The sequence below is a fragment of the Dunckerocampus dactyliophorus genome, chromosome 8, assembly GCF_027744805.1.
Source record: "Dunckerocampus dactyliophorus isolate RoL2022-P2 chromosome 8, RoL_Ddac_1.1, whole genome shotgun sequence".
Taxonomy (NCBI): Eukaryota; Metazoa; Chordata; class Actinopteri; order Syngnathiformes; family Syngnathidae; genus Dunckerocampus; species Dunckerocampus dactyliophorus.
The window spans coordinates 32,441,915-32,466,030 of NC_072826.1; the positions used below are offsets into that span (position 1 = coordinate 32,441,915).

The following is a 24,116-nucleotide window of genomic DNA, read 5'->3' on the forward strand; positions in this document are numbered from 1 at the left end:
CATTTGGATGATAAACTTTTTATTTTTTTTTTGCTGCTGAATGACTGACGTAAAAGGATTCATTCATATTATATGTTCTGGAAAATAATATTACTGAACATGCATACCGGTATGTTTGAGATTGCTAACAACGTATTGTTTTACCCAAAGCATATGGTTTTGTTTCAGTGTTGTTTTGTTCTGTGTGTGTGTGTGTGTGTGTGTGTGTGTGTGTGTGTTTATGGTTAATACACATTATGGTTATCACATATTATTCCTGTGTTTTTTTGTTCAAATATATTTCTATATCAGAAAAGAGGTTATTTCTATTTCATAACACAAACTAAAAAAAATAAAAATCAACAAAATGTGAAATGATTTAAAAACTTGTCTCTTTTATGATTCATATTTTGTACAGATGAGAGCATAGTGAATTGTATGACAGTAAGAATAAAAAGTAAAGGATCATGACCATGGATTTTAGTGGAAAAAAGGGATGGGATATGCAGTTCAAATGAAAATCTCTTTCTAGAGGAGTAAAACTATCATTGCTATAGGGGCGTGCTGAGCCAGGGTGCACAGTAGAATTTTGTCCCAAAGGCAATGAGAATTGGAAGGGGGGAAAGTACATTTAATATAGCCAAAAGATAGAGAATAACGTATCAAATGGTTTTTAAGGGACCAAGGTTGCGTTACAAGGAATGGGAGAATCTCCCCGCTTTTTAATGTCAAATATAGATGTTCTGTTAGCCTCTTCATCTGCTTTGTACACTATGTACGCTGTGCCAATGTAGTCGCGATGTGAGTAGTAAGATGGCGTCTGTTTGGCTTCAGCGGCTTGCACTCCGGCGTGCGACGTATGAGCTATCCAGATATAACATACAGATCAGTGCTACAGATACGGACTGCTAGCAGTTAGCAAGCAGACGCAAATGTGAATGAAGGCACAAAAGTAATCGTTTCTAAGACGAATGTCACAGTTCCAGTGTGGATGTGTATCAGAGCCACCCTCCCGACAGTCAACGCTCACAGAGGCGTTTGATCGGCGGAATAATTATTAAACGAAACAGCGCAAAATCGTGCGTGTTCACATTGTCGCTAGCTGCATTGCAAAAGAAATGTAAGCCTTCAACACGGTTGGAAAGCCAACATTTGGGGAAATGTTAGACAGTAGCAGTCACAAACCGCAGTAGAAGAAAGAATAGGTGTTGAAGAACATACATGTTAGAACATACATTGCATTTTAGCCCACTCAGCTGTGGTCCAGCTTGTCATATATTGTGTGTGGAAGAAGTGCTGATGCCTGCAGTGTCCCTCCTGAACTGCCATAGCGTAGTAGTAGTAGTAGTAGTACTTTTAATAGTAGTACTAATTAATCCCACAGCAGGGAAATTCACTTGTTACAGCAGCAAGCAAGATACACAAGTAAAGAATGCATAGTGACATAGTGAATACAAAATGGTTCAGGTGTTGTAGAGCCTGATAGCGGTCGGTATGAAGGACCTGCGGAACCTCTCCTTCTTACACCGTGGGTGTAACAGTCTGCTGCTGCGTGTGCAGTGAAGTAGTGTTCAAGCACAAATGACGTAAAAAGATGGCTACCATCTAAAGTCACGCAAGTCGTGCAGTCGGTCATATCCATTATTTTACACAGCTCAGATATGACCCCCCCACAATAGATTAACAATGCATTACATAACGGTGTGTGGTTTTATTGAAGGTTTTATTGAAGTGTTTTTTTTCTTAACGGAGACGGTCTACACAGTGTAGTCACCGAGAGCACTTCCTGTTTCCCAGCGTGCTTTGGTGTAGAGTTTTTGTAACCTGCTGGAAAGTACATACTTATAGCTGATGTAGTAGTTGGTTAATATTCTGCATTATACGTTGGTAGTGTCTTGTCTGCTTTTATCCACCTATTGCGTTGCTGTGTGGAGTTCTGTGGACACCATGAGTAGCATGGTATGTGAAGTGGTGACCTCCCACAATTCATCAACATTCAAGGTGGGAATTTCTGGGCGATCTTGAGCGATAATCAATATGGATTAAGAAAGGTCAAAATAAATAATTTATAGAACAATTATTAACCAGCAAATTTAGTTTAACCACCAACCCTAGTCCAGTGTACCCTGCCTCTTGCCTAACAGTCAGCTGGGATAGGCTCCAAACCACCTGTGACCCTGTACAGCAGGGGTGTCCAAAGTATGGTCTGGGGGCCATTTGCGGCCTGCGGCTTTTATCGGCCCTTGACACATTTTAAAAATACAATTAAACAAGAAAACTAACAAAAACAATAACAGAAGTGTAAGATAATTTTACAAAATACAACAATACAACAATAAAGGTAAGTAACAGAAAAAATGGTTTTACAAGCATAAAGTTGTAATACAATGAGAACAAAACAAAATTGTTATTAAAGTTAAAATATTAAAGAAAACATTTATTTTGGGTTGGTTTACAAAAGGTAAAATATCAAAGTGGCCCCTGTATTGCTTGATTTTACCGTATGCAGCCCTTGCTGAGAAAGGTTTGGACACCCCTGCTGTACAGGATAAGTGGTATCAAAGAACTCCAAGATATGTCCATCTTGTTTGCATACACAAACTTAGATTTTACATTGTCTGTGCTGTTACCTGTCTAAAAATACTGTCTAAACATTCAGAAAGTATCATTTGTAAAGTGGAAGTGTACATTTAAAGTGTTGTCAGTGCTTTTATTTCATGATTTTTTTGTAATTACTACTCTGCTGGCAGGAGGAGGACAAGCATGAACAGAGCAGCGATGTTCGTGCTCAGCTAAAGTTCTTTGAGCAGCTGGACCAGTTAGAGAAACAGCGGAAAGAAGAGCAGGAGAGAGAGATCCTTTTAAAGGCAGCTAAGGTACAGCCAAAGCGTCATGGTCCCCTACGTATCTCTAATTCAGGACAATGTAGAAACTTGGACGTTATAAGGACACGTAAATACCTTACAATGGCATTTTCACCCTGACCATAATACAACATGACAGTGAATGCTTTCAGTCGACGATCATCCTGTGACCACTGCTAAACAATTTAGCAAGTGGTAAAACGTTAGCACTCAAGTTAGCCCACACGCAAGGTTGTCTCTGGACTAAAGTCCTTCTAACATTGCAGGGTACCATCAACAGGATTTTGAAGCTGTTAATTTGAATCAAAGTGACGACCTATGGTTACAACTTGGTTCATTGGGACTTTGTTTTAAAGATGGATGTTTTCAGAAAAACAAATAAGATGCTTAAGGTGTTTTCTAACTCTTAATACAATTCAGGTGATACAGTTTATTCATTTTCTAAAAAATGTTTTCTATGAGATTTACATCGTATCGATGTACGGAAATATCAGAAATGTCAAATCTGTGGTTTGACTTGTCTCCCTTTTTGTCTTGACTTGATCAGTCCCATGGAACCTGGTCATGAGTCTTTCTTCTGACAATACGTATGTGTGGATGTTTCTTGTTTTTGCCATTGCAGTCTCGAGCTCGTCAAGAAGACCCAGAACAGCTACGTTTGAAACAGAAAGCAAAAGAGGTGAGAGGAGTAAGTCAGTATGTCTGTTTTAATTATCCTGATGGATACCTGCGTTGGTACATGCGCTTCACTCAGATGCAGCAACAGGAGCTGGCTCAGATGAGACAGAGGGAGGCCAATCTGACTGCTTTGGCTGCCATTGGCCCCAGAAAGAAGAGGAAGATTCCCGACTCGCCTTCCGCCTCTGCTGTAGCGGAGGTAATGTTTCTGCAGTTACAGCCACAATGTCTACCAAGACGAACAGTCCAGTTGCGCTTACTGCAGTTGAAGCAGGAAACACTGATCTTGTGAAGTGCAGGTCTTGTGCCTCAGCTTTTTTTCACCCCAATTTAACCTGCAAATGAATTTACCAATTCATCAAAATGGAAGGGCTGCAGCAAGATAGACTATGGTTAATACAAGAAAACAAAGCTTGTTTGTCAAAAGGCGCATTTAGTTTTCTTCATATTCCTGTCCCATAGAGTTCTCTCTTCAACTAGTCAAGAATCAGTTTGTCCATGTATACGGTGCCTTCACGTAGCGTACGGCTGCGCTTGTTTGAAGAAAGTTAAATGAAAGCATGTTTCCAGGCCGGCTTAAGTAGTAGTAGTGCATCGTAGTGTTACTCAATTCACCAGACGAGACGATACACAAGACGAGATTTAAACATTACTTTGAAGAAAAGTCCGATGAAAAATATAAAAGTTACTGCATATGACAATATATTGCAATCTACTCATTTAATTTCTACTACGTTACACTCTTCTGCACTCTGGTTTATGCTAGCGGCCCCACCTCCACCCACAGAGACAGACTGTATTACGGACAAAAGGGCTCACTCCGCTCATGCTGTTGTTCTATGGAAATAACGAGCCAAGGTGCTGCTTGGAGACAAGAGACGAGGAAAGCACATGCATGCACATATTCAAGCCAGAAAAACTATGAAGTTCGTTCTCATTTATTGGGTGTTTAATTAATTTGTTTATTAGCTTCTCAGGCCTTGTGCCTATGAGGCAGTTTTTTTGGAACAAGAACTCTTGTCACGTTTTAATCTGGTAAGCTCTTGTGACACCCCTCCTGCAACAAGCAACTGGCGCTATAACCCTGGCAACCTTTTATGCACATTAAAATGCATTAGTTTTACGTAGTTATTTAGCAGAAAACTTGAGATAGCCGTACACATTCAGCGATCAATACACTACGCTCAAATGTTTTAGAAGACTCCAATTTCTCTCGAGGAAAGCGCTCCATTTGAAGTGTTAAGATGGTGTGTCTCTCTTCCACTCTTCATTGCCTTTTTTCTTGCCATGTTTGTAGCAACAAATGACTTTCTCCAGTCCAATGCTGTTGAACTGATGTTGACCAGGGTATATAGTACCACAGTGTGTTTTTATGCAGACAGAGGAGGTAGTAAGTACTCCTGTAGGAATGACTTGCACCAACAGTTTAAATTGTTGTCCCATTTAGTGCTGTCTGAAACAGTATGATTCTGAAATACACATTGAATTTTGGAACCACTTGAATTTCAGTCAATAACTGGGAAAATTGGGCTAGTCCAAAACTTTGGAGCGGTAGTGTACGTATTTATGCAACTTGATGTCAGAGAATGATATCTGGGGGGGTTAAGGAGCATAAGGTGTGATGTTTCTGTTAACTTAACAGGCAGAGTGCCACCTTCCCTCCTGAAACACCCTTGAATAAGAAGCCCTCACAGGATGTGTGTGTGTGTGTGGGGGGGGGGGGGGGGGGGGTGTTAGGTTGTTGTTGTTTTTTTTTTAAATATGCATGCTTCGACAAAACTTGACATCGAGTGTCCTAATTTGCCAAGTCTTCTAATCCTGAACCGCTGCCCACAAGAGGGTGACATTTTGTGGAGTGTTGTATTATCTTCCTGACAAATACCCCAGACAAAGTTTGACCCAATGAGTCCGGTTGACATGACTTCTCATGTGTTTGATTGACAAGAGAAGGACTCATTGTTCCTCATGTCTTTCTCCTGGCAGGGATCATGCCCATCACTGTCAAGAGCTGCTGGTTCATCAGGCTCCAGACTCACACGGCAACGCATCACGCGTGTCAATCTCAGGGACTTGCTCTTCTGTTTGGAGAACGAGAGATTTACCAGTAACTCCCATTTCCTATACAAGGGCTTTCTCAAATAGGTAGGAGGGCAGGGGGACTCTGGTGTGTGGCGAGAGGGCAGATGAGGCTCCTATTTGGTTTCACTTTGTTGTCAGATCACTATATACCTTGAATCACCTCTCTACCTCCCCCCTAAAGACTCAGCTAAAGCTAAAGCCTTTTTGCAAATGTAAGTATGCACTGTAACTCACTAGTTAATGTTCTTACTGTCGGTATGTGCGTTAGGGTTTGAAGCACTGGAAATCACCTTTGTTTTGACAGACCCCCTGCTATTTTCTATGGAATGATGATCTTTTACATACGGTAACTGAATTAATTAGTAATGCGCTCATGATCCAAATGTTAAGACCTGTTGGACAAATTGCAGGAATTTACATTTTGCATTGTTGCATCTTAAGGAGGTTCTAAGTAGCGCTTCAAAATGCAAAAGAGGAAATGGGAGTGTGGTCAAAAATTGCACTGTACTGCAAACAAGCATTAAAGTCAAATAGGCTGTTCATCAGCTGATCAAAAGTTGAAGACTATAGCGCAAAAGAACTCAAAACTCCACTAAAATAGAAATACAAATTTCAAAGAAGGAATCATTCATGAATAGCTGCGCCATTCTTCTTACCTCACAAATTGGTCTGTACATGTCTGATGCCAATGTTTCCAGGAGGCTAGTGAGAATATTGTTCAGATGGTGAGATGGCTTCATGCAGGGCATCCACATCCATCCCCAGGATGCTCCAAAAGAGTGAGCTTATTCCTCAGGAAGAAGTCCTCTTGTGAAGTGCAGCCATGTCCTGTTGAAAAAAAGCCACACAGATGAGACCTTCAGTTGTGAGGGATGCCCCCTGCAACATCTCCACACAGTGGGTAGCCATTTGATGCCCCTGCACAACCTGAAGCTCCATTGTTCATTGAAGGCTCATGATGGCACCCCCTCCACTGTGCCGGATAGAAAACATCTCAGGTGGGATCTCTTTGTCATGCCAGTAACATTGGAAGCCATCAGGACCGTCAAGGTTACATTTTTTTTCTCATTAGAGAATAAAACTTTCGTCCAGCTTTCAATGTCTCATGTTTGGTGCTCCCGTCCAAATTCCAAACAAGTGTTGAAGGAGACGAGGCCTTTGAAGACATTTTTTGTTCTTAAGAGCCTTCTGTCACAGCTAGTGTCTACTAGTGATTGGACTGCACTCAGCACCAGTAACAACCTTCTTTTCAGCCGAGGATCGTCTCGTGTCTTGACAGACAGCCAGTCGGAGGCTCGGCCTCAGGGCCAGTGACATATTTTTGGGTCTACCACTTGACTTTTTTGTTCTATAGCCCTCAGGATCCTTGCAGAGATTGCAGAGAAAATGAGTGTTTTACAGCATCCAACCTCAATAGCAACAGCGCGTTGCGAGAGGCTTTTCTTATGCAGCTCAGCCATCCGACTGCCTTCAGAGAGAAAACCTTTGCCTTGGCCACCAAGAGATCATGACAGTGTGAACACTTGACAGAAAATATGAAATCCACACTTATTTTGGCTTTGTGCTCTTAAACGTGATCAGGTAATGAACAGCGTATTTCACTTGAATAACATCTTGTTTCACTCCCATTTCTTGTTTTTGCATTCTGAAGCCCTATTTAGAGCCTCCTTAAGGTCCAACAGTGCAAAATGTACATTCTTGCCATTTTTCAACTGCTCTTTTGGACCAGGCGTGTACATTGAAACTGTGACCTACTGAGTTGCCTTTGCAACTATCAGCCATATCCTTCTGCTGAAGCAGTACCTTGCGCCCCCAAAACTTCCACCATATTTATTTACAGAATTTGTGCAAGAATAAATGTGTAGCTATTTATTTAATTTCATATATGTATCAAATCAAAATGTGCATTTGACTGCGGTCAATGTAACTGGTGATTATTTTTTAACTCTTTTGGGTGTGTAGATTTCACTGTGTGAAGAGTGCTTTTTATCATTTGACTTCATTTTTTGTCTCTGAAATTAACTAACAATGCCACCAAGTTTCCCCAGAGCATTTACCCGAAGCTGATTGATTTTATTTTATTTTTTTAGCAGAGCACCGCTTGCTATTTTACTTCTGTCAAAGGTGACTGACCGAGATCTTGCAGTCATTTTTCCACCTGTGTGTATCAAGTGTGTGCCTGGTCACCCCTTTGTCTTTTACACTCTATGACTCAAAAACCTGTCATGTATATTTGTAAATGTTACATATTAACTTTTACATATTTGAATAGCTGTAAGAATTTACCCATATACAAAAATAACCTTTATCTACTGAACATTTTGAATAAATTAACATTTGCAGTAACTTTCTCGTCCAGTTTGCCAAAGCTAATATTTGTCATTTTCTACTAGAGGGCAGCACTGTAGGGAAAACATGACAGCTACGATGGCTCCCATCCATCCATCCATCTTCTAAGCCGCCTGTCCTCACTAGGGTCGCGGGGGTATGCTGGAGCCAGGGGCGGATCTAGCTTTATCGAAAAGGGGGGGTGTGGCCGAGGCGCTGGAAATGGAGCGGGTGGCCTAGGGGTCCTCCCCCAGAAAATTTTTTAAAATTAGACCTCATTTCCTGCAATCTGGTGATATCTGAGGCCAATTTTATGTCCTTAATTTCAAGAGTTTGTTGTTATTTTTATCCTTGGAATATATCGTTTAAGCCAAAACATTCTATTTATAAAATTACCGGTATTGGGAAAAACCCATTTTAGCTCAATTTCCTGAAATATTTTCCAATTTGAAGCAGCTGTAAATTCCAAGGATTTCAGTATAATTTTATGTCACTGGGGATCTCTTTTCTGGTTAATTTTCATTGAGAATAGACAACAGTTTTCCTTATAGTCATGATGCCAGAACCTTTATTTTGCACCTCCACCTGAATAGCCATGTACAGCACATTCAATGTCCAATGTAAATTATCAGCCTGACAGCAGCTTCAGGAATAGCATGCGTCTCGGTTGCATTCTGGCTGACCACCTACCACTACACAGTGCAGCATGTACTAAGCCATACACATGTACAGCCAGCCTAGAACAATGTAGCATCCTCCTGACCCAAAAAGCAGACCACAAAATATTCCCTGCGGCTCCCCTCCCCTGCTCCCCCAGCCGGCCTAGCTCTGGGGTCAGTTGACTGACTGTGGCCTGGGGTGATCTGTCTTGGTACTAGTAGCAGTACTAATAAATCAACGTGTACCGGTTTAGACATACATGTACCTTCACTGGGACTGGGTGACTGCAATCCAGGATGGTTTATCATTTTATTAGCTTTTATTGTGGCAAAGAAAATCGTGGGTGCCTCAAAACGGGCCCCACACCCCCCTCTAAATCCGCGCCTGATAAGAACAGAAAACGCTGCACAAAACGTAGGCAGGAAAAGTACAAACTAAAGTCGCTGCTGAACAATCAAGCAGGTAAAGGCAATACACTTACCACTGCAGGGGACAACACTGCAGGCAAAAATGAGAAATAGTAACACTGTGACCAGAAAGAACACGAGGGACTAGATGGGGGGGGGGGGGTGTCAGCCTGGGAGCCTATCCCAGCTGACTTCAGGCGAGAGGCGGAGTACACCCTGGACTCTGTTGCAGCTTTACAGATCTTAAATGCAGGAGAAACGTGTAGAGATGACTGGTTGTTGGAGGTTCCTTTTTCACGTTTTAGACTTCAGAGAGCTGGTCTTGTTGTGCACATTTGTTGGGTTCCAAACATTGGAATAGTGGGGAATGGAAAAGCTGATCACCCAGCCGGCAGATGACGAGCTAATTAGAATTCCAGTTGGAAGAGGGGAAGCAAAAGCATTAATCACCACAGCAGAAATGATGGCACTCGGGAAGGAAAGGCAGAGACTTGCACAACATCCAACAGTCAACCAAGGGGTAGGGAGGAGGTGGTGTTCTCACAGCTTACGTTTAAGAGCAACTCTATTTGCAGGTAAAGCAGCGACAGACAGATGGGCTTTGTGTGGGCTAACGGAGAATGTGCAGCATGTATTGATGGAGTGCAGCAAATGCATACCACAGAGGAATGTGTTGAGGGACAAACACAGGTTCTAGTCAGCAAACATGGACAAACATTGCAAAGCAGCAGCAGTCTTTGGCGTTGAGGAGCTGTGCTATTTGTCCCTTTCTGCAGTCGAGCGCGTGCGCTACGACAAGAAAGCCGCTTGTTTGATGATGATGATGATGATGATGATGGTGGACTCTTCACAGCAAATTGAGGAGTGTTAATTTTTTGGTGTTGATGAGAATCTTGAAGTTGGAGTGTCAATCTTGCACTATTTGGAGTTGATCTAACACTGCATTTTCTTAAAAATGTTAAATTTAACACTGGATCATGAAAGTGTTGTAGTTAAAATGGAGTGTTGAAAATGTTTAAATCTTGTTCGTGTCACAATAAAGACATTCAACACTTCCACACCCCATTTAACACCTAACAGTGTTCACGTGTCTTACACTCCGCCCACGGACATTTCATTTAGACTCCACCCCTCACTTCACGTTGCTGATGGAAGAAGTTGACAATTAGGAATCTTTTTGCATCAGTGGGTAAGTAAACGTTTAAATAGATGAACTAATGAATTGTGTTGTACCTGGATGCTAACATATAAAAAACGTTAGTTTTTGGTGTGATATTTAAGACTAATAAACTGAGGCAGCTGTTTATTAGCCTTTGCTAATGTTAGCTGGTGTTTTTGCTAAGTTATATTTTCTATTTAGTGTTGCTGTGAGCTGAATCGGTACTGCCTGTGCAACATTTGGCAAAGTAAGTGAGCGCTACGTTATATCTTCATTTTTAATGAGCTAATGGCTAGCTAATTGGCATGAGGAGCCCCCACACGTAGGCCTGCTGGCCCCCAGCAAAGGACAAGATATCAAGGTTGGCAACTGTAATTGTTACTTTAACTTAAAAATAATTGTCAGGCATGTGTTGGAAGTGAACTACACAATTTTTTTAGAATGATGCATCTTTATTTTTCTTCTTGATTCACAGCAAACTTTCCTTGAGTTACATGAATGTGGTAAGTAATTTTATCAAGGCATAATAAGCCCTGCAACTGTGGCTTTTTCATATTTATTTGATTATTTTAGTAGGATTTTTTATATTATTTTATTTATTCCTATTCTCAGAGGTGGATGGAGATGTCTTTGATGAGCTTGTCAAGTCAGGTGTTTTGACTTTCAAGGTCCTTTTATCAGTGACAGGTAAGGATGTGAAAACATGTGAAAATGCATGAGGTGGTTTAGATATCACAGGCAGTGTGGACCCATCAGGTACCTTGGTTTTGTCCAAATGAGATATTGTCGTGAGCTTTGAGCCCTCAAAATATATTTTTGGTGTCACTTTACAATAAGGTACACAAAATACAGTAGTTACTGATGAACTAATGAGGAACTAATTACTATGGCACATAAATTTACAGTAGTAGAGGATCTAATGAAGAACTAAAAAGGAACCAATGAGCAGAGGAGTTACTGAGGAACTAAAACACATACATTTAGAGTAGTTACTAAGAAACTAATGAGTAGTGGTTAGGGTCAGGTAGGTTTGTTCCTCATCCTGCACGACTGTAATTGTGTGTACCTTATTGTAAAGGGAGACTGTATTTTCATTTGATATTCAATTTTTAGCCCCTTTTCCATAGATTGAAAATCCCCAAAATAGTTTTTTTTTTTTTTTGTAGAACAGTTAAACCTGTTTATAGCGGCCACTGAAGGGAAATGGCAGAGGTGGCCGTTATATACAGGTGGCAGCTAAGACAGGTTTGACTGTAATTGGTGTTGTGTACTGTTTTGTAGAGTGAGATTCATTTGACGAGATGAAGCAGACTCCACTATCCCCAGCTTCACCCCAGTTATCGCCAGTTGGTGGCGAGTCTCCACTCTTGCCTGCCACATCCCATTCATCAGGTTCGACAATTTATCCTTCAGCCCACGAGAAAGAGGAACCCAACAGAACCAATGGATCAGGATGAAGCCAGACAGGTAAGCTTTGAGTAAATGAATGTAAAGTTCATATTATCAATGATACCTAATGTATTTTTATGCATGACATTGATTTATTTAAAAATCCTCTTGAATTCCTATGAACACACTATTTCATTTTTAATATTTTTGGCAGAAAGTCGGTGGTGTTTTGAGGGCCAATCCGAAAGGTGAAGAAATCTTCAAGGAGTGCAACAAGACTAAAACACTAACTGATGCAAAGTGTAAACGGATGGTGAACATCCTGGTTGCAGATATGATGGAGCTGCATGGGTCACTTCCCCCTTTCCATTAGAACAGTCATTCCATGTAAGACCATGTAGTGAGGGAATGGTTCTATCTGTGATCATTAACGATGACGTGTTTTGAAAGGAGGGTTCCGCCGTCATGTGTGACGACAAATTACACCCTGAGAATTGTGACTTGTTTTCCATACCTCAAAGATGCATTCTCCAAACCTGCATATGTACAGTAAGTGTGTTTTCAATGTCCACCCAGTCACTGTTGGGTCCTACACTTCTCCTGGCTCTCAAAGTTGTTCCAAGACTGTTTCTTTAGGATGGTCCAAAAACCAGAGGAGAATATCTGTTAACTGGTCAACAGCTGTTTGCTGAGGAGTGCAGGGAGGCACTATCTACAATAAGACATTCAACCGATGAATCCGTGATCAAAGAAGATGAGAGCAACTTTCCAGTATCGGCAGAATATGATCCAAGCAGAAGATGTATCATCGTCTGTCCTCAATGTTTTCCCTCGCTTCTTTGATGTTCCTGGATTGGTAAGGAAATCTTTAGTATTTGGACGAGTTCAGTATTGGATTACCCATGACGTCAACCATTTGTAAACCTGTAGGCCTACAGTATATGAAATATTCATGTCTTGTTTCTAGATTGACCAGGATTTCTCAATGATGTTTGCTGACGAAGTATCTCAGAGGTTCCTGGCAAAGTGGTCAAATGTCAATGTCGTAATAAGGTGTGCTAAACGCCTGAGAAATGGAAACCATCAAAGGGGTTTTAATTGTTGTTGTTGCCCTTTTTCACCCACAGGAAGGAGCCAGTGTGACCCCCTTCCAAGACTGACACAAGACAACCATTTCTCCTCTGCATCAGCGAGCAAAGGTGACATCCAGAGGTTCTACATGATTGACCAAAAGCCGGTTCCATGCAAGGCAGCTTATTGCAGCTTTTGATGAACTGTTCAAAGCTCACTGTGTCTTCAGTCTCCCGTATGGTTAAAAATGGATAAGAGCAAACATTTGGGTCTGAATGCTGCCCAGTCATGGTGTCTTCTATGTAACACTCCACTTATATTTGGTGATGGCATTGAAAGGAAGAATGATCACTGGAACTTCCTCCTCCTTTTGATGCAGATTGTCAACATACCTGTGGTGTTCTCCTACACCATAACTGATGGAATGATGCTTTACTTGAAACATCTGATAAGTGACCACCACACTCGGTACAAAGCATTGCTGCCTGGTAAGAAGTTGATTCCCAAGCACCGCTTGATGATACACTATCCAAGACGCATATACAATAAATTGGCCCTCTTATCCTACGTGGTGCATACGTTTTGAAGCCAAACACAATTCTTTCAAAAGGTGTGGTTAAAAATTATAAAAATCTCAGTCGTTTGTCGTGGCATTTCACTATGAAAATTATTATTTTAGAAGATTTGCATTTGGCCCTACAACATCAAAAACAATCTGCAACTTGAAAGGTGGGGAGGAACGTGGTATAAAATGTATGAAGCCGTCAACTAGTCATATTTTTTATCCATCCATCCATTTTCTATACCGCTTCTCCTCATTAGGGTCGCGGGGGCATGCTGGAGCCTATCCCAGCTGACTTAGGGCGACAGGCGGGGTACACCCTGGACTGGTGTCCAGCCAATGGCAGGGCACATATAGACAACCAATCACATTGAAAGTGTTGAGATTAACTCCTACAGTGTCAATTTAGGCCTGCTGAATTTTCTGTGTACATGCCGCTGGTTATGGCAGGTTAGCATATAGCTAATGCTGCTTGCTAACCCTGTATTATGGCCAAACTAACGAACAGAGCAACAGCGTCTGCAAAAGCGCTGCTTTATAAAACATGCTCCAAAGCTGAAGAACCAAGCCAGTTTTCTGAGTGAAAAGTGTGGACTGAGAATGTGTGGTGGAACCGTGCATGTTTTACTGCCGTGCTTTGCTAAGCTCATGACCATAGGTGAGGATGGGAACATAGAATGATCAGAAAATTAAGAGCTTTGCCTTCCGTCTCAGCTCTCTCTTCACCATGACGGTCCGGTACAGCGACCGCATTACAGCAGAGGCTGCGCCGATCCGCCTATCGACCTCACGCTCCAACCTTCCCTCACTTGTGAACAAGACCCCGAGATACTTAAACTCCTCCACCTGGGGCAGGACCTCATTCCCAACCCACCCTTTTCCCACTGAGAACCATAGCCTGGGATTTGGAGGTGCTGAGTCTCATCCCACAAGCTCACACTCAGATGCAAACCTCCCCAGGAAAAACGGAAGGTCACAGCCCGATGAGGCCATCAGGACCACATCGTCGAGACCAGACCCTAAGGCCCGCAAACTGGACTCCCTCCTTGCCTATTGTTGGGCTTATCCCTCTCTTCACCCGCGTGTCCAGAACATGCGGACGCAGGTCTGATGATACGACTACAAAGTCATGGTTCATGGTTCATGGTTTTAATTCATCTTGAACATGCATACAAGTCAAACAGTTGCACATCACACAATACAGTTCACAGTTTTGCATGTCCAAAAAGGAGTAGGAAGAAGCTAAGCTTATTTAATCCTATCCCTCATCAGTTTCACCTCAGTTGCAATACATTTATTCACCTCTTGTTCTTCCAGGTATGCTTTGTAAGACTACATGACAATGTAGTGCAATCATAGCCAAGGTTTTTACTTACTAAAAGGAAGCTAGAGGCTTAATAATAACTGATAGAATGATTGAAGAAGTGTTTGATTGATAATGAGTGAGTACAGACCATGTAATCTCCACAATGAAGAGTTAGTAGTCAGGATAGTAGTGGTTAGATGTTGTATGTACACAGTGGTTCAGGTCTCTTCTTTGTATTTTGTGAACATCAACTGCTTGTACTTTTTATTAAAATCGCTCATTGTTGTGCATTGTTTGAGTTCCTTACTCAATCCATTCCACAACTTGATTGCACATCCAGAAATGCTGAAAGTTTTCAGTGTTGTCCGTGCATTGAAGTGTTTTAGGTTAAATTTTCCTCTCAGATCATATTTTCCTCTCTTGTTGATAAGAATTGTTTTACATTTTTTGGTAGAAGATTATTGTTTGCTTTATGCATAATTTTAGCCGTCTGAAGGTTTACTAGATCCGCAAATTTTAATAATTGTGATTTTATAAATAAAGAGTTTGTGTGTTCTCTGTAAGCAGCATTATGGATGATCCTGAGTGACCTTTTTTGTAGCACAGTTAGTGGCTGAAGTGCACTTTTGTAGTTATTACCCCATAACTCGGCACAATAAGTTAGATATGGTGATATCAGTGAACAGTAGCGCGTATGTAGTGATTTTTGGTCAAGGACAAATTTAGCTTTATTCAGTATTGAGGTGTTTCTTGCCACTTTGTTTTAAATTTTTAATGTGAGATTTCCAGTTCATCTTCTCATCTATTATAACCCCGAGAAATTTATTTTCGTTCTCCCTGTCAATGTCTACACCATCATTTTGTATTTGCTGGTACGTTTCCTTTTTACACTTACCAAATAGCATTACTTTAGTTTTACTGAGGTTCAGTGATAGTCTGTGATTTGTTGTACTATCTCTGGTGTGCTGTCTCCAGAACATAATGCGATTGTATCGTCTGCAAATAATACTAGCTTTAGGTCTCTTGGGACTTTACAGATGTCCTTTATATATCGATTGAATAGTTTAGGTCCTAGGATTGACCCCTGGGGAACGCCGCATGATATATGGCGTATGTTCTCCTAGCTTCACATATTGCCTCCTGTCAGCTAAGTAGCTTTTAACCCAGTTCAAGACTAACCCTCTGATTCCATACCTTTCTAGTTTAGTGATTAGAATATCATGATTAATTGTGTCAAAGGCTTTTGTTAAATCCATAAATACTTTCTGTGATCTACAGCATTGGTGATTTCCTCTGTAATTTCTATCAGTGCCATGGAAGTTGAAATGTTACTTCTGTATCCGTACTGACTGTCAGTGAGTAACTCATTTCATAGTTTTTCAATGATTTTGGAAAATTGTGGCAGTAAGGACACTGGTCGGTAATTTATGAATTGATGTTTGTTTCCATTTTTAAAGATTGGAACTACTTTAGCTATTTTCATTTTGTTTGGGAATTGACCTGTCTGGAATGATAGGTTGCTAAGGTACGTTAGCGGTTGTGCAATCGCATTTATAACCCTTTTTATCGTTTCCATTTCTATTCCCTTGCAATCGGTTGATGTTTTCGCTTTGAATTTGTTGACAATATCAATGATTTCCTTTTGTGTGACGTTAGTGAGGAACATGGAATTGGGATTCTTGTCTATGATCTCATTTCTTTCCTCTACTGGGGGTCATTTGGGATCTTTGTTTCCAAATCCGGTCCAATATTTACGAAGTAATTGTTGAACTTTTCAACTACCTGATTCATATTATCATATTTATCATTTCCATCTATAAAATAAAGAGGGTAGTCTTTCTTTGCACTGTTCCGTATATACTGTTTAGAATGCCCCATGTTGCTCTAGTGTTGTTTTTATTCTTGTTTAATAATTGACTAGAATATTCTTTCCTACACACTCTCAGGATGTTTGTTAACTTATTTTTGTATGTTTTATTTTTTTTTTTCTGCTTCTTTAGTTTTTTGAATGATAAATCTCCTATATCGTGTATTTTTCTTCTTTCAGGCATTTAGTAGTCCCTTGGTCATCCATGGCTGATTTCTCTTTCTTTGCTTATTAAAGACTTCTCTCAGTGGACAATGTCTGCTATAGCACTTCATGTAAACATTAAGAAAGTTTTTATACGCCTCGTTCACATCATTCTCACTATATACACACTCCCATCTTGGTTTTTCCAAATCTTTCCTAAAGGAGCTAATACTTTCCTCTGTATGTGATCTTTTGAATGTCCTGATATCGTCCTTCTTTCTCTTTTTATAGTTTTCATTGTAAATCGTAAACACCGGAAGATGATCAGTAATATCATTAATTAACAGTCCACTCGTGTTGTTGTCGATATCATTGGTAAATATGTTATCAATTAATGCTGTGATCTGTAATTCTGCTTGGCCTGGTGATTTTTGGATAAAGACTTAAACTGTTCATTGTATCTATAAAGTTATCTATTCTGTTTTGCTTATTTGAATTTAGAAGGTCAATATTGAAATCTCCACATACAAAGATTATTTTTTGGCTAATGTCTGTGAATGTTGCTTTGATCCAATCCTCAAATACTTCAATGCTAGACTTATTACTTATTACTTATTACAACTTATTAGTACATTTTTACTTCTCTCTTTACTGATTTCAATAGTTATGCATTCTAGAATATTATCAATAGCAATTGACATGTTCTTTACCACTTTACTGTATAATTCAGATTTTTATCCACATACACAGCCACTCCTCCTCCACTTGTGTTGTTCCTATTGATGCAGTTCATGTCATAACCTGTCATAAGTCCATCATAGACCTGCGGCCACCATGTGCACTTGTGGACATCCTTATGTTGGACATGGTGTTTGTGATGGACAAACTGTGGTTCGCACAGAAGTCCAACAACATCACACCGCACGGGTTCAGATCGGGGAGGCCGCACATCAGCACGCCGCCTCTCCCCTGCAGCAACTCCAGAGTAGAACAAGGTCCAGCCCCTCTCGAGGAGTTTGAATCCAGAACCCAAACTGTGGGTCGAGGTGAATGTGACTATATCTGTTTGGAATGTCTCAACCTCTCTCACAAGTTCGGGCTCCTTCCCCACCAGAGAAGTGACATTCCATGTCCCAAGAACCAGATTTGGCCGCTGAAGACCAGGTCGCCTAGGTGCCCGCCCTCGACCACCACCCAAAGCACAATGCACCGGACCCTTATGCTTGCCCTCGCAGGTGGTGGGTCTATAGGGGAGGAGATCCCGTGTGGCTTGTTCGGGCCGAGCCCGGCCGGGACTCATGGGTGAGAGCCCGACCACCAGGCGCTCACCTGCGAGCCCCTCCCCCAGGCCTGGCTCCAGGGTGAGGCCCCGGTATCCCACGTCCGGGCGAGGTGTGGTCCCTCCTCTTGTGTTTATTCATAAGCTGAATCACTCTTGGTCTGGCCCGTCACCCAGGACCTGTTTGCCTTGGGAGACCCTACCAGGGGCATATAGCCCCAGACAACATAGCTCCTAGGATCACTCGGGCACACAAACCCCTCCACCACGGTAAGGTGGTGATTCACGGAGGAGACATAAACAATTAAATCAATACATCTTTAAAGAATTCATTAAATATGTTTTTAAATAATTAAATCAATACATCTTTCAATTAAATAATGAAATGTCATTAAATAAATCAATAAATAAATCTTTAAATAATGAAATGTGTCATGAAATCATGAAAAGAGTAGTTATTTCATGTAAAACCATACATCATTTCACTCAGTTTAATATTCATGATTTATTTCAGGTACACGTGCGTGGAACTTGATGGATGAATTGGATCTGTCACAAGCGCCCATCAAAGTGTGGGGGCGGGACTGAAGCTCTGACATAGCAGGAAAGACAGAGTAAGTTCTTGAAGTTGTTGGAAGGATTTGCACACTTTCTTTGTTGATTTGTTGAAGGGAGAGTGGCTGAAAATGTGGAGGAAGCCCCCTAGCACTTCTCCACCAGGGTTCATCAGAGCTTCACACCATTGGACTAGATTGGCGGTAGTCCCGCCCACACACTTCAATGACATTCAAGCGTTGAAATCAATAAAGAGTGAAATCATGAGTGAAAGACTTGGTTTACATGAAAGGAAGTTAGTCATTTTTCAAGAATAAATGGAACAAGAATGAATCAGCTGATATTGGAGCAAATCTGGTATGTGTGGCTTTTGTCTTGAGCCCAAATGAAGCATTTTGCAGCATAAAAATGGATAAATGAAGTGAATATTAGTTCAATATGGAAAAGAAAGATGAGGCGGGGCTGCTTGAACGTGGATGTGGACCCTTCCTGTCTGGACTCCTCCCACCCAGCTGAGCACCACACCTGGACCTGCACAACATCACACACAGCAGAACATGGAGCATTGAAGCAATGAAGCAAGCCTTTTCCTGTGGAAGGATCATGAAGAAGCTGCTGTCTTTGACCTCCACGTGACAAATGTTTCAAAGTGGACACTTTGTTACACATCACACACCTGTGTGTGTGCGTCTGTCTCTGCTTGTGTGTGTGTGTGTGTGTGTGTGTGTGTGCATGTCTAATGCGTGGCAGAAGGACCACGCCGTCTTCAAAGCCCCACCTCCTCCCTCCCCCGAGATCACAAAGTGCGTCAGTGTCCCCAGCAACCCCTGCCGGGACATGGTCGCCGTGCTCAAGTGCCACAAAGAGCACAGGGACACAAGGATAGGTACGTGTTTGGCTCCTCCCCCATTGCTAGTAGTGATACCGGTTCAGAGCTGCCACCTCTGACCAGCCCTCCCCCCCAGCATCACGTAAGTACCTTTTGGACCAGTGAGCTCTCCCTGGCGGCACCTTTTGAAAGAAAGATGGATGGATGTCCAATAGGTCTATTCTGTCTTCTTAGTGAGCATGTTGAGTTTCTGATAATTTTAAGGTACACTCGTCCCTCGCTACATCGCTCCCTCAGTCAATGGCCTTTTTTCACAAAGTCATTGATGAATGATCGCTGTTTAGGGTTTGACTGCGGCCTATTAGTGAAAAAATAAGCAAAATGTACGGATTTTCACAAATGGATGAAAGAATAAACAATGGCTGCTGCGTGGTTGACTTTGGCCTATTATGAGTCCAAAAATACACGTTGTATGTAGTATTGTGGCACTAGGCCTCAGTTATGTGTGAAAAAATGTGTTTCTATCGTTGTGAAGTTTTTGTTATGAAAATGTACTAACGCTCACACATTTTCACGTGTGAGAATGTGATGTGACCATGAACGAGAGCAGCTGCATTTTGCAGCATCAGTTCAAACAAGAGCCTTGTTAGAGAAATCTATATACGTTATCACCCACTTTATAAATATATTATTGTTGTACTCTTGTGTATGGAAGGGAGTAAGCAGGCCCTGTGAGGGCAATCAAAGGGATCAGTCTTGTGTAACTCAGAGTAGTAGGCCCCTTCCTTGAGAAGCTGAACTCTCCTGTAACTAGGGAACGCCCATGTGCAAATAAAGAGAGAGGTTTTTCGGAGAGCGTATCCAGAGTGGTGTGGGATGTAACTCTGGTGCGTCCCTCCGGTTCTCCTCGCGAGTAAGACAATCTTGCCGTGGTTGAGTCTGTTTCTTTGAGTAGTTATACAGTCCAGTACTTGTCTTGGTTATCTGCAAGGATTTCCCTGACATTTTAAAACTTGGTCCTTCGAGCCGGATGGTAACGCCTCTCTTCGGTGGATGATCGACGACGACTGAACCAAAGTGGTGCGCAACGTCGGGGACACCATGTCCCTAGAAAGACCTTCTTTCTACGAGGCCAGAAGTTGGACATCTGCCACCGAGAGACTGCAAACACCATCCAACCAGCCTGAACGACTCAACCAGCGGAGAGTTTGATTGAGGTCAGTCAATGTTTCTGACAGGAGTGTGGAATGAAGAAACTGATCAAGTACTTCAGGACTTTGGCTGCACAATCTGGGATGTGTTTAAAACTGCAGCGGGGAGGGAAGATTGTACTGTTGATTTGGATGAATATGCTTCTGCTGTTACTGGCTACATTAGCACATGCATAGAGACTGTTACCACCACCAAGTATTACAGAAAATACCCTAACCAAAATCAGTGGATGAACTGTGATGTAAGGGCTAAGCTACGTGCTCGTTCGACTGCATTTGTCATGGGCACCGCTGAGGACTACAAAAAGGCCAGATATGAGAGGCCAAAAGACAGTACAGACAGAAGCTGGAGGGCTACTATTCCACCTCAGACCCTCGGCGCATGTGGGCGGGGCTCCAGCACATCACAGACTATCGACAGCGGAGTAGCGTAGCCACGTCCAGCCAAACCACACTTCCAGATGAGCTGAACGAGTTCTACGCCCGCTTTGACACCCAGCAAAATGTTGGAAAGGAAATACAGATGCTTGGTTGGTAATTAGAATGCATGAAGTCCTTTTACTGTGATGGCTTACATTTATTGCAGACCTGCCAACATGTATGCGCATTATTTATTTTTTTGTACTGTGTGTGCATTTTGGCCCTTTTTAATATGACTGTATGCTTTGCTGCTCTCCAGGTACTCATTTTGGTGCATTTTGCTGGTTTCAATTTCAAAGTTTAGTCTCTATAGCCTGGATCATGCTCCCACCTTGAAAAGCCAGCATACGTTATTTCAGCTCGCTCCTTCCCCTGCAAACCTATTCAAGATTCAAGATTCAAGAGAGTTTTATTGTCATGTGCATGGTAAAACAGCAGTTATACCATGCAATGAAAATCTTATTCTGTTCATTCTCCCAAGAAAAGAAAGAAAACACAAGAAAGAATAAGAACATAAGAAACATAAACACATAAACATAAATACCAATAAATTAAGCAACAAAACAGAAGAGACATTAATACAAATAAATAATACAAATAAATAAATAAAGTGCTATGAGTGTGTGCGTGTGTTGTGTGCGGCATGTGTGAGTGCTTCGTTGAGAAGCCTGATGGCCTGTGGGTAAAAGCTGTTTGCCAGCCTTGTGGTCCTGGACTTCAAACTCCTGTAGCGTCTGCCTGACGGTAGGAGTGTGAATAATGAGTGTTGTGGATGTGTGCTGTCCTTGATGAGGTTGTGTGTTCTGCGTAGGACTCTAGTTTTATAAATGTCTTGCAGTGAGGGGAGGGCTGCCCCAACAATGTTCTGTGAGGTCTTGATCACCCGCTGGAGTGCCTTCCTATCACGTGTTGTACAGTTACCGTACCAAACAGTGATGGAGGCGGTAAGGACACTTTCCATAGTGCATCTGTAGAAGCAACTCAGTATTGTGGTGGTCATGCCAAATTTCCTCAGTCTTCCCAGGAAGTACAGTCTCCTTTGGGACTTCATCATTTGTTGGGTGTTGTGAGACCAGGTGAGGTCCTCGCTGATGTGTGTGCCAAGGAACTTGAAGGTTTTCACCCTCTCCACCTCAGTCTCATCAATAAACAGGGGTCTATGCGGCTCCTTTTCCCTTGTTCTTGGGTCAGTGATCATCTCTTTAGTCTTATCTGTATTGAGAAGGAGATTGTTATCACGACACCAAGCTATGAGGTCCGCCACCTCTCTTCTGTATGATGTTTCAACACCACCAGTGATCAGGCCGATGACTGTAGTGTCATCCGCAAATTTAATGATGCTGGTGTTGTTCTGGGAGGCCACGCAATCGTAGATGAAGAGCGTGTAGAGGAGTGGACTCAGCACACACCCCTGTGGGGTCCCAGTGCTCACAATTCTTGAGCTGGATGTGCTATTGTGGACTCTGACTGACTGGGGCCTGCCCGTTAGAAAGTTAAACACCCAGTTACAGAGGGAGGGTGACAGGCCAAGTGTGAGGAGCTTATCTGTGAGTTTGTGGGGGCTGACTGTGTTAAAAGCAGAGCTATAGTCTATAAATAGCATTCTGACATACTGTATGTGTCCTGGCCCTGTAGGTGAGAAAGGGCTGTGTGGATGGCAGTGTTGACTGCATCATCAGTGGACTGGTTCTGGCGATATGCAAACTGTAGAGGTTCCACAGTTGCCGCCGGGATGCTCTTTTGATGTGGGTCATGACTATTCTTTCAAAGCACTTCATAACAATAGGAGTGAGTGCTATAGGGCGATAGTCATTCAAGCAGGTCACGTTGCTCTTCTTGGGTACGGCCACTATGGTGGAGGACTTAAAGCAGGTCGGTACAGATGCTTGTGCAAGCGACAGGTTAAATATGTCAGCAAGCACATCAGCTAGCTCTGATGAGCAAACCCGAAGTGCACGTCCTGAGATGTTGTCTGGGCCTGCTGCTTTTCGTGGCTTTGTTTTGTTTAGAACCCTGCGCACATCAGCTGATGTCACCATGAGAGGTGAGTCCTGTGTGCTCCCCAAGTCCAGCCACCCTCTCTGCTCATCAGGAGAGAGACCAGGTCATCTTCATACTCAACCCTGATGAAGACATCCCAATCATTTAGTTACCTAGTTCATGAGATGGACACTTCAAGAAAAAAACAAACTCACATGACAGCTTTTCTAACTGGATACAAAGTGGTGGTGTGACTACAGAGAGGTTCTGCAGGAGGCTCTAAGCTTCCTGGGTGTTCTGTCCAGTTTGTCAGTGGAGGACAAGAGCTCACAGCCCACCTGTGCATCGCTCCCATCCAGTCAGTTGTCCGGGGGTTACAGCTATACTAAAATGGTACAAGTAGCAGTATTTTTAATAAGCAAAACAATACAGTATATCGCAATGGAACACTGAAGTACTTTTACCGATGTTGATTTCGGGAAAATCGTCGCTGGTCGTAGAGCCCTGCCTTCCGGTTTTAAGAGTTTCTCATCAAAGCTGAGTCCCCATTTCTCCAACTCTTTCTGTGCCTCAGCATCCCTGTAAAGTCACATTACATCTACTGGTCACAATTTTATGTCTCCATGCACGATCTAATGATACAACACTGGTTATGTGTAGTTGAAATGATCTGATTTGGCATAGGGAAATGTGAAAGAACGTACTTTTCAATTTGTATTCATTTCACAGTCACTTGCACACAATCTTATCAAAAACAAAAGCAGATACTTCTGGCGTAATTGTTAATAAAGAACTGCAGAGTCAAATGATGACGTCAGACGGGCAACTGAGCTGGACGACAATTCATTCCAGTTCCGGTTTCCAGGTGAGAGCGTGCTAACAGGCACATTTTGTAATCAAAAAAATGTTATGAACACAGTTGGACTCTGTGTATTACCACCACAAAATGTGTGTGTGTGTGGGTGGATCACATAAATGTCATCAGTCAGCAGACATGAACTCTTTACTGACGTCTTTTTCAAAAAGTAACGTTGACTGCCAAAGACATCTATTCACATCGTTTGCTTTTTTTCACGGGAGCTACAGATCAAAGTCTTATTCATGTTGTGTGTGAGACTTTCTGACTTGTAGGCAATGTACAGAGCCATGTCAAAAAATTAGAATATTGTGTAAAAGTTCATTTTCTTCCATAATATAATTCAAATGTTGAAACCTTCATATATTCCAGGTTCACTGTGCATGCACTGAACTATTCAAAACCTTTTTTGTCTTAATTTAAATTTTTATGGCATACAGCTAAAAAAACACCCAAATCCATGCGTCTGTGTAGGCTCTCAGTCGTACAGGAG

The 24,116-nt window shown here is 42.0% G+C and overlaps 1 protein-coding gene across 20 annotated transcripts in view; it reads left to right on the forward strand.

The window, feature by feature from the left end:
• The window catches only part of LOC129185833 (transcription initiation factor TFIID subunit 4-like), a 30,967-nt gene extending 10,741 nt beyond the window's left edge, over positions 1-20,226 (forward strand). For 2 of the 20 annotated variants that reach the window (XM_054783351.1, XM_054783354.1), the window contains 8 exons: positions 2,730-2,855; positions 3,466-3,522; positions 3,598-3,720; positions 5,505-10,657; positions 10,767-11,621; positions 11,758-12,399; positions 12,511-12,596; positions 12,671-16,936. In XM_054783351.1, the coding sequence (XP_054639326.1) occupies positions 2,730-2,855; positions 3,466-3,522; positions 3,598-3,720; positions 5,505-5,663 (465 nt within the window). In that variant the 3' untranslated portion in view covers positions 5,664-10,657; positions 10,767-11,621; positions 11,758-12,399; positions 12,511-12,596; positions 12,671-16,936. Of the gene's footprint in view, positions 1-2,729; positions 2,856-3,465; positions 3,523-3,597; positions 3,721-5,504; positions 10,658-10,766; positions 11,622-11,757; positions 12,400-12,510; positions 12,597-12,670; positions 16,937-18,286 lie in introns of those variants that run through there. The other 18 variants (XM_054783333.1, XM_054783345.1, XM_054783342.1 and 15 more) reach the window with 17 other exon arrangements.
• The last annotated feature ends 3,890 nt before the right edge of the window (positions 20,227-24,116 follow it).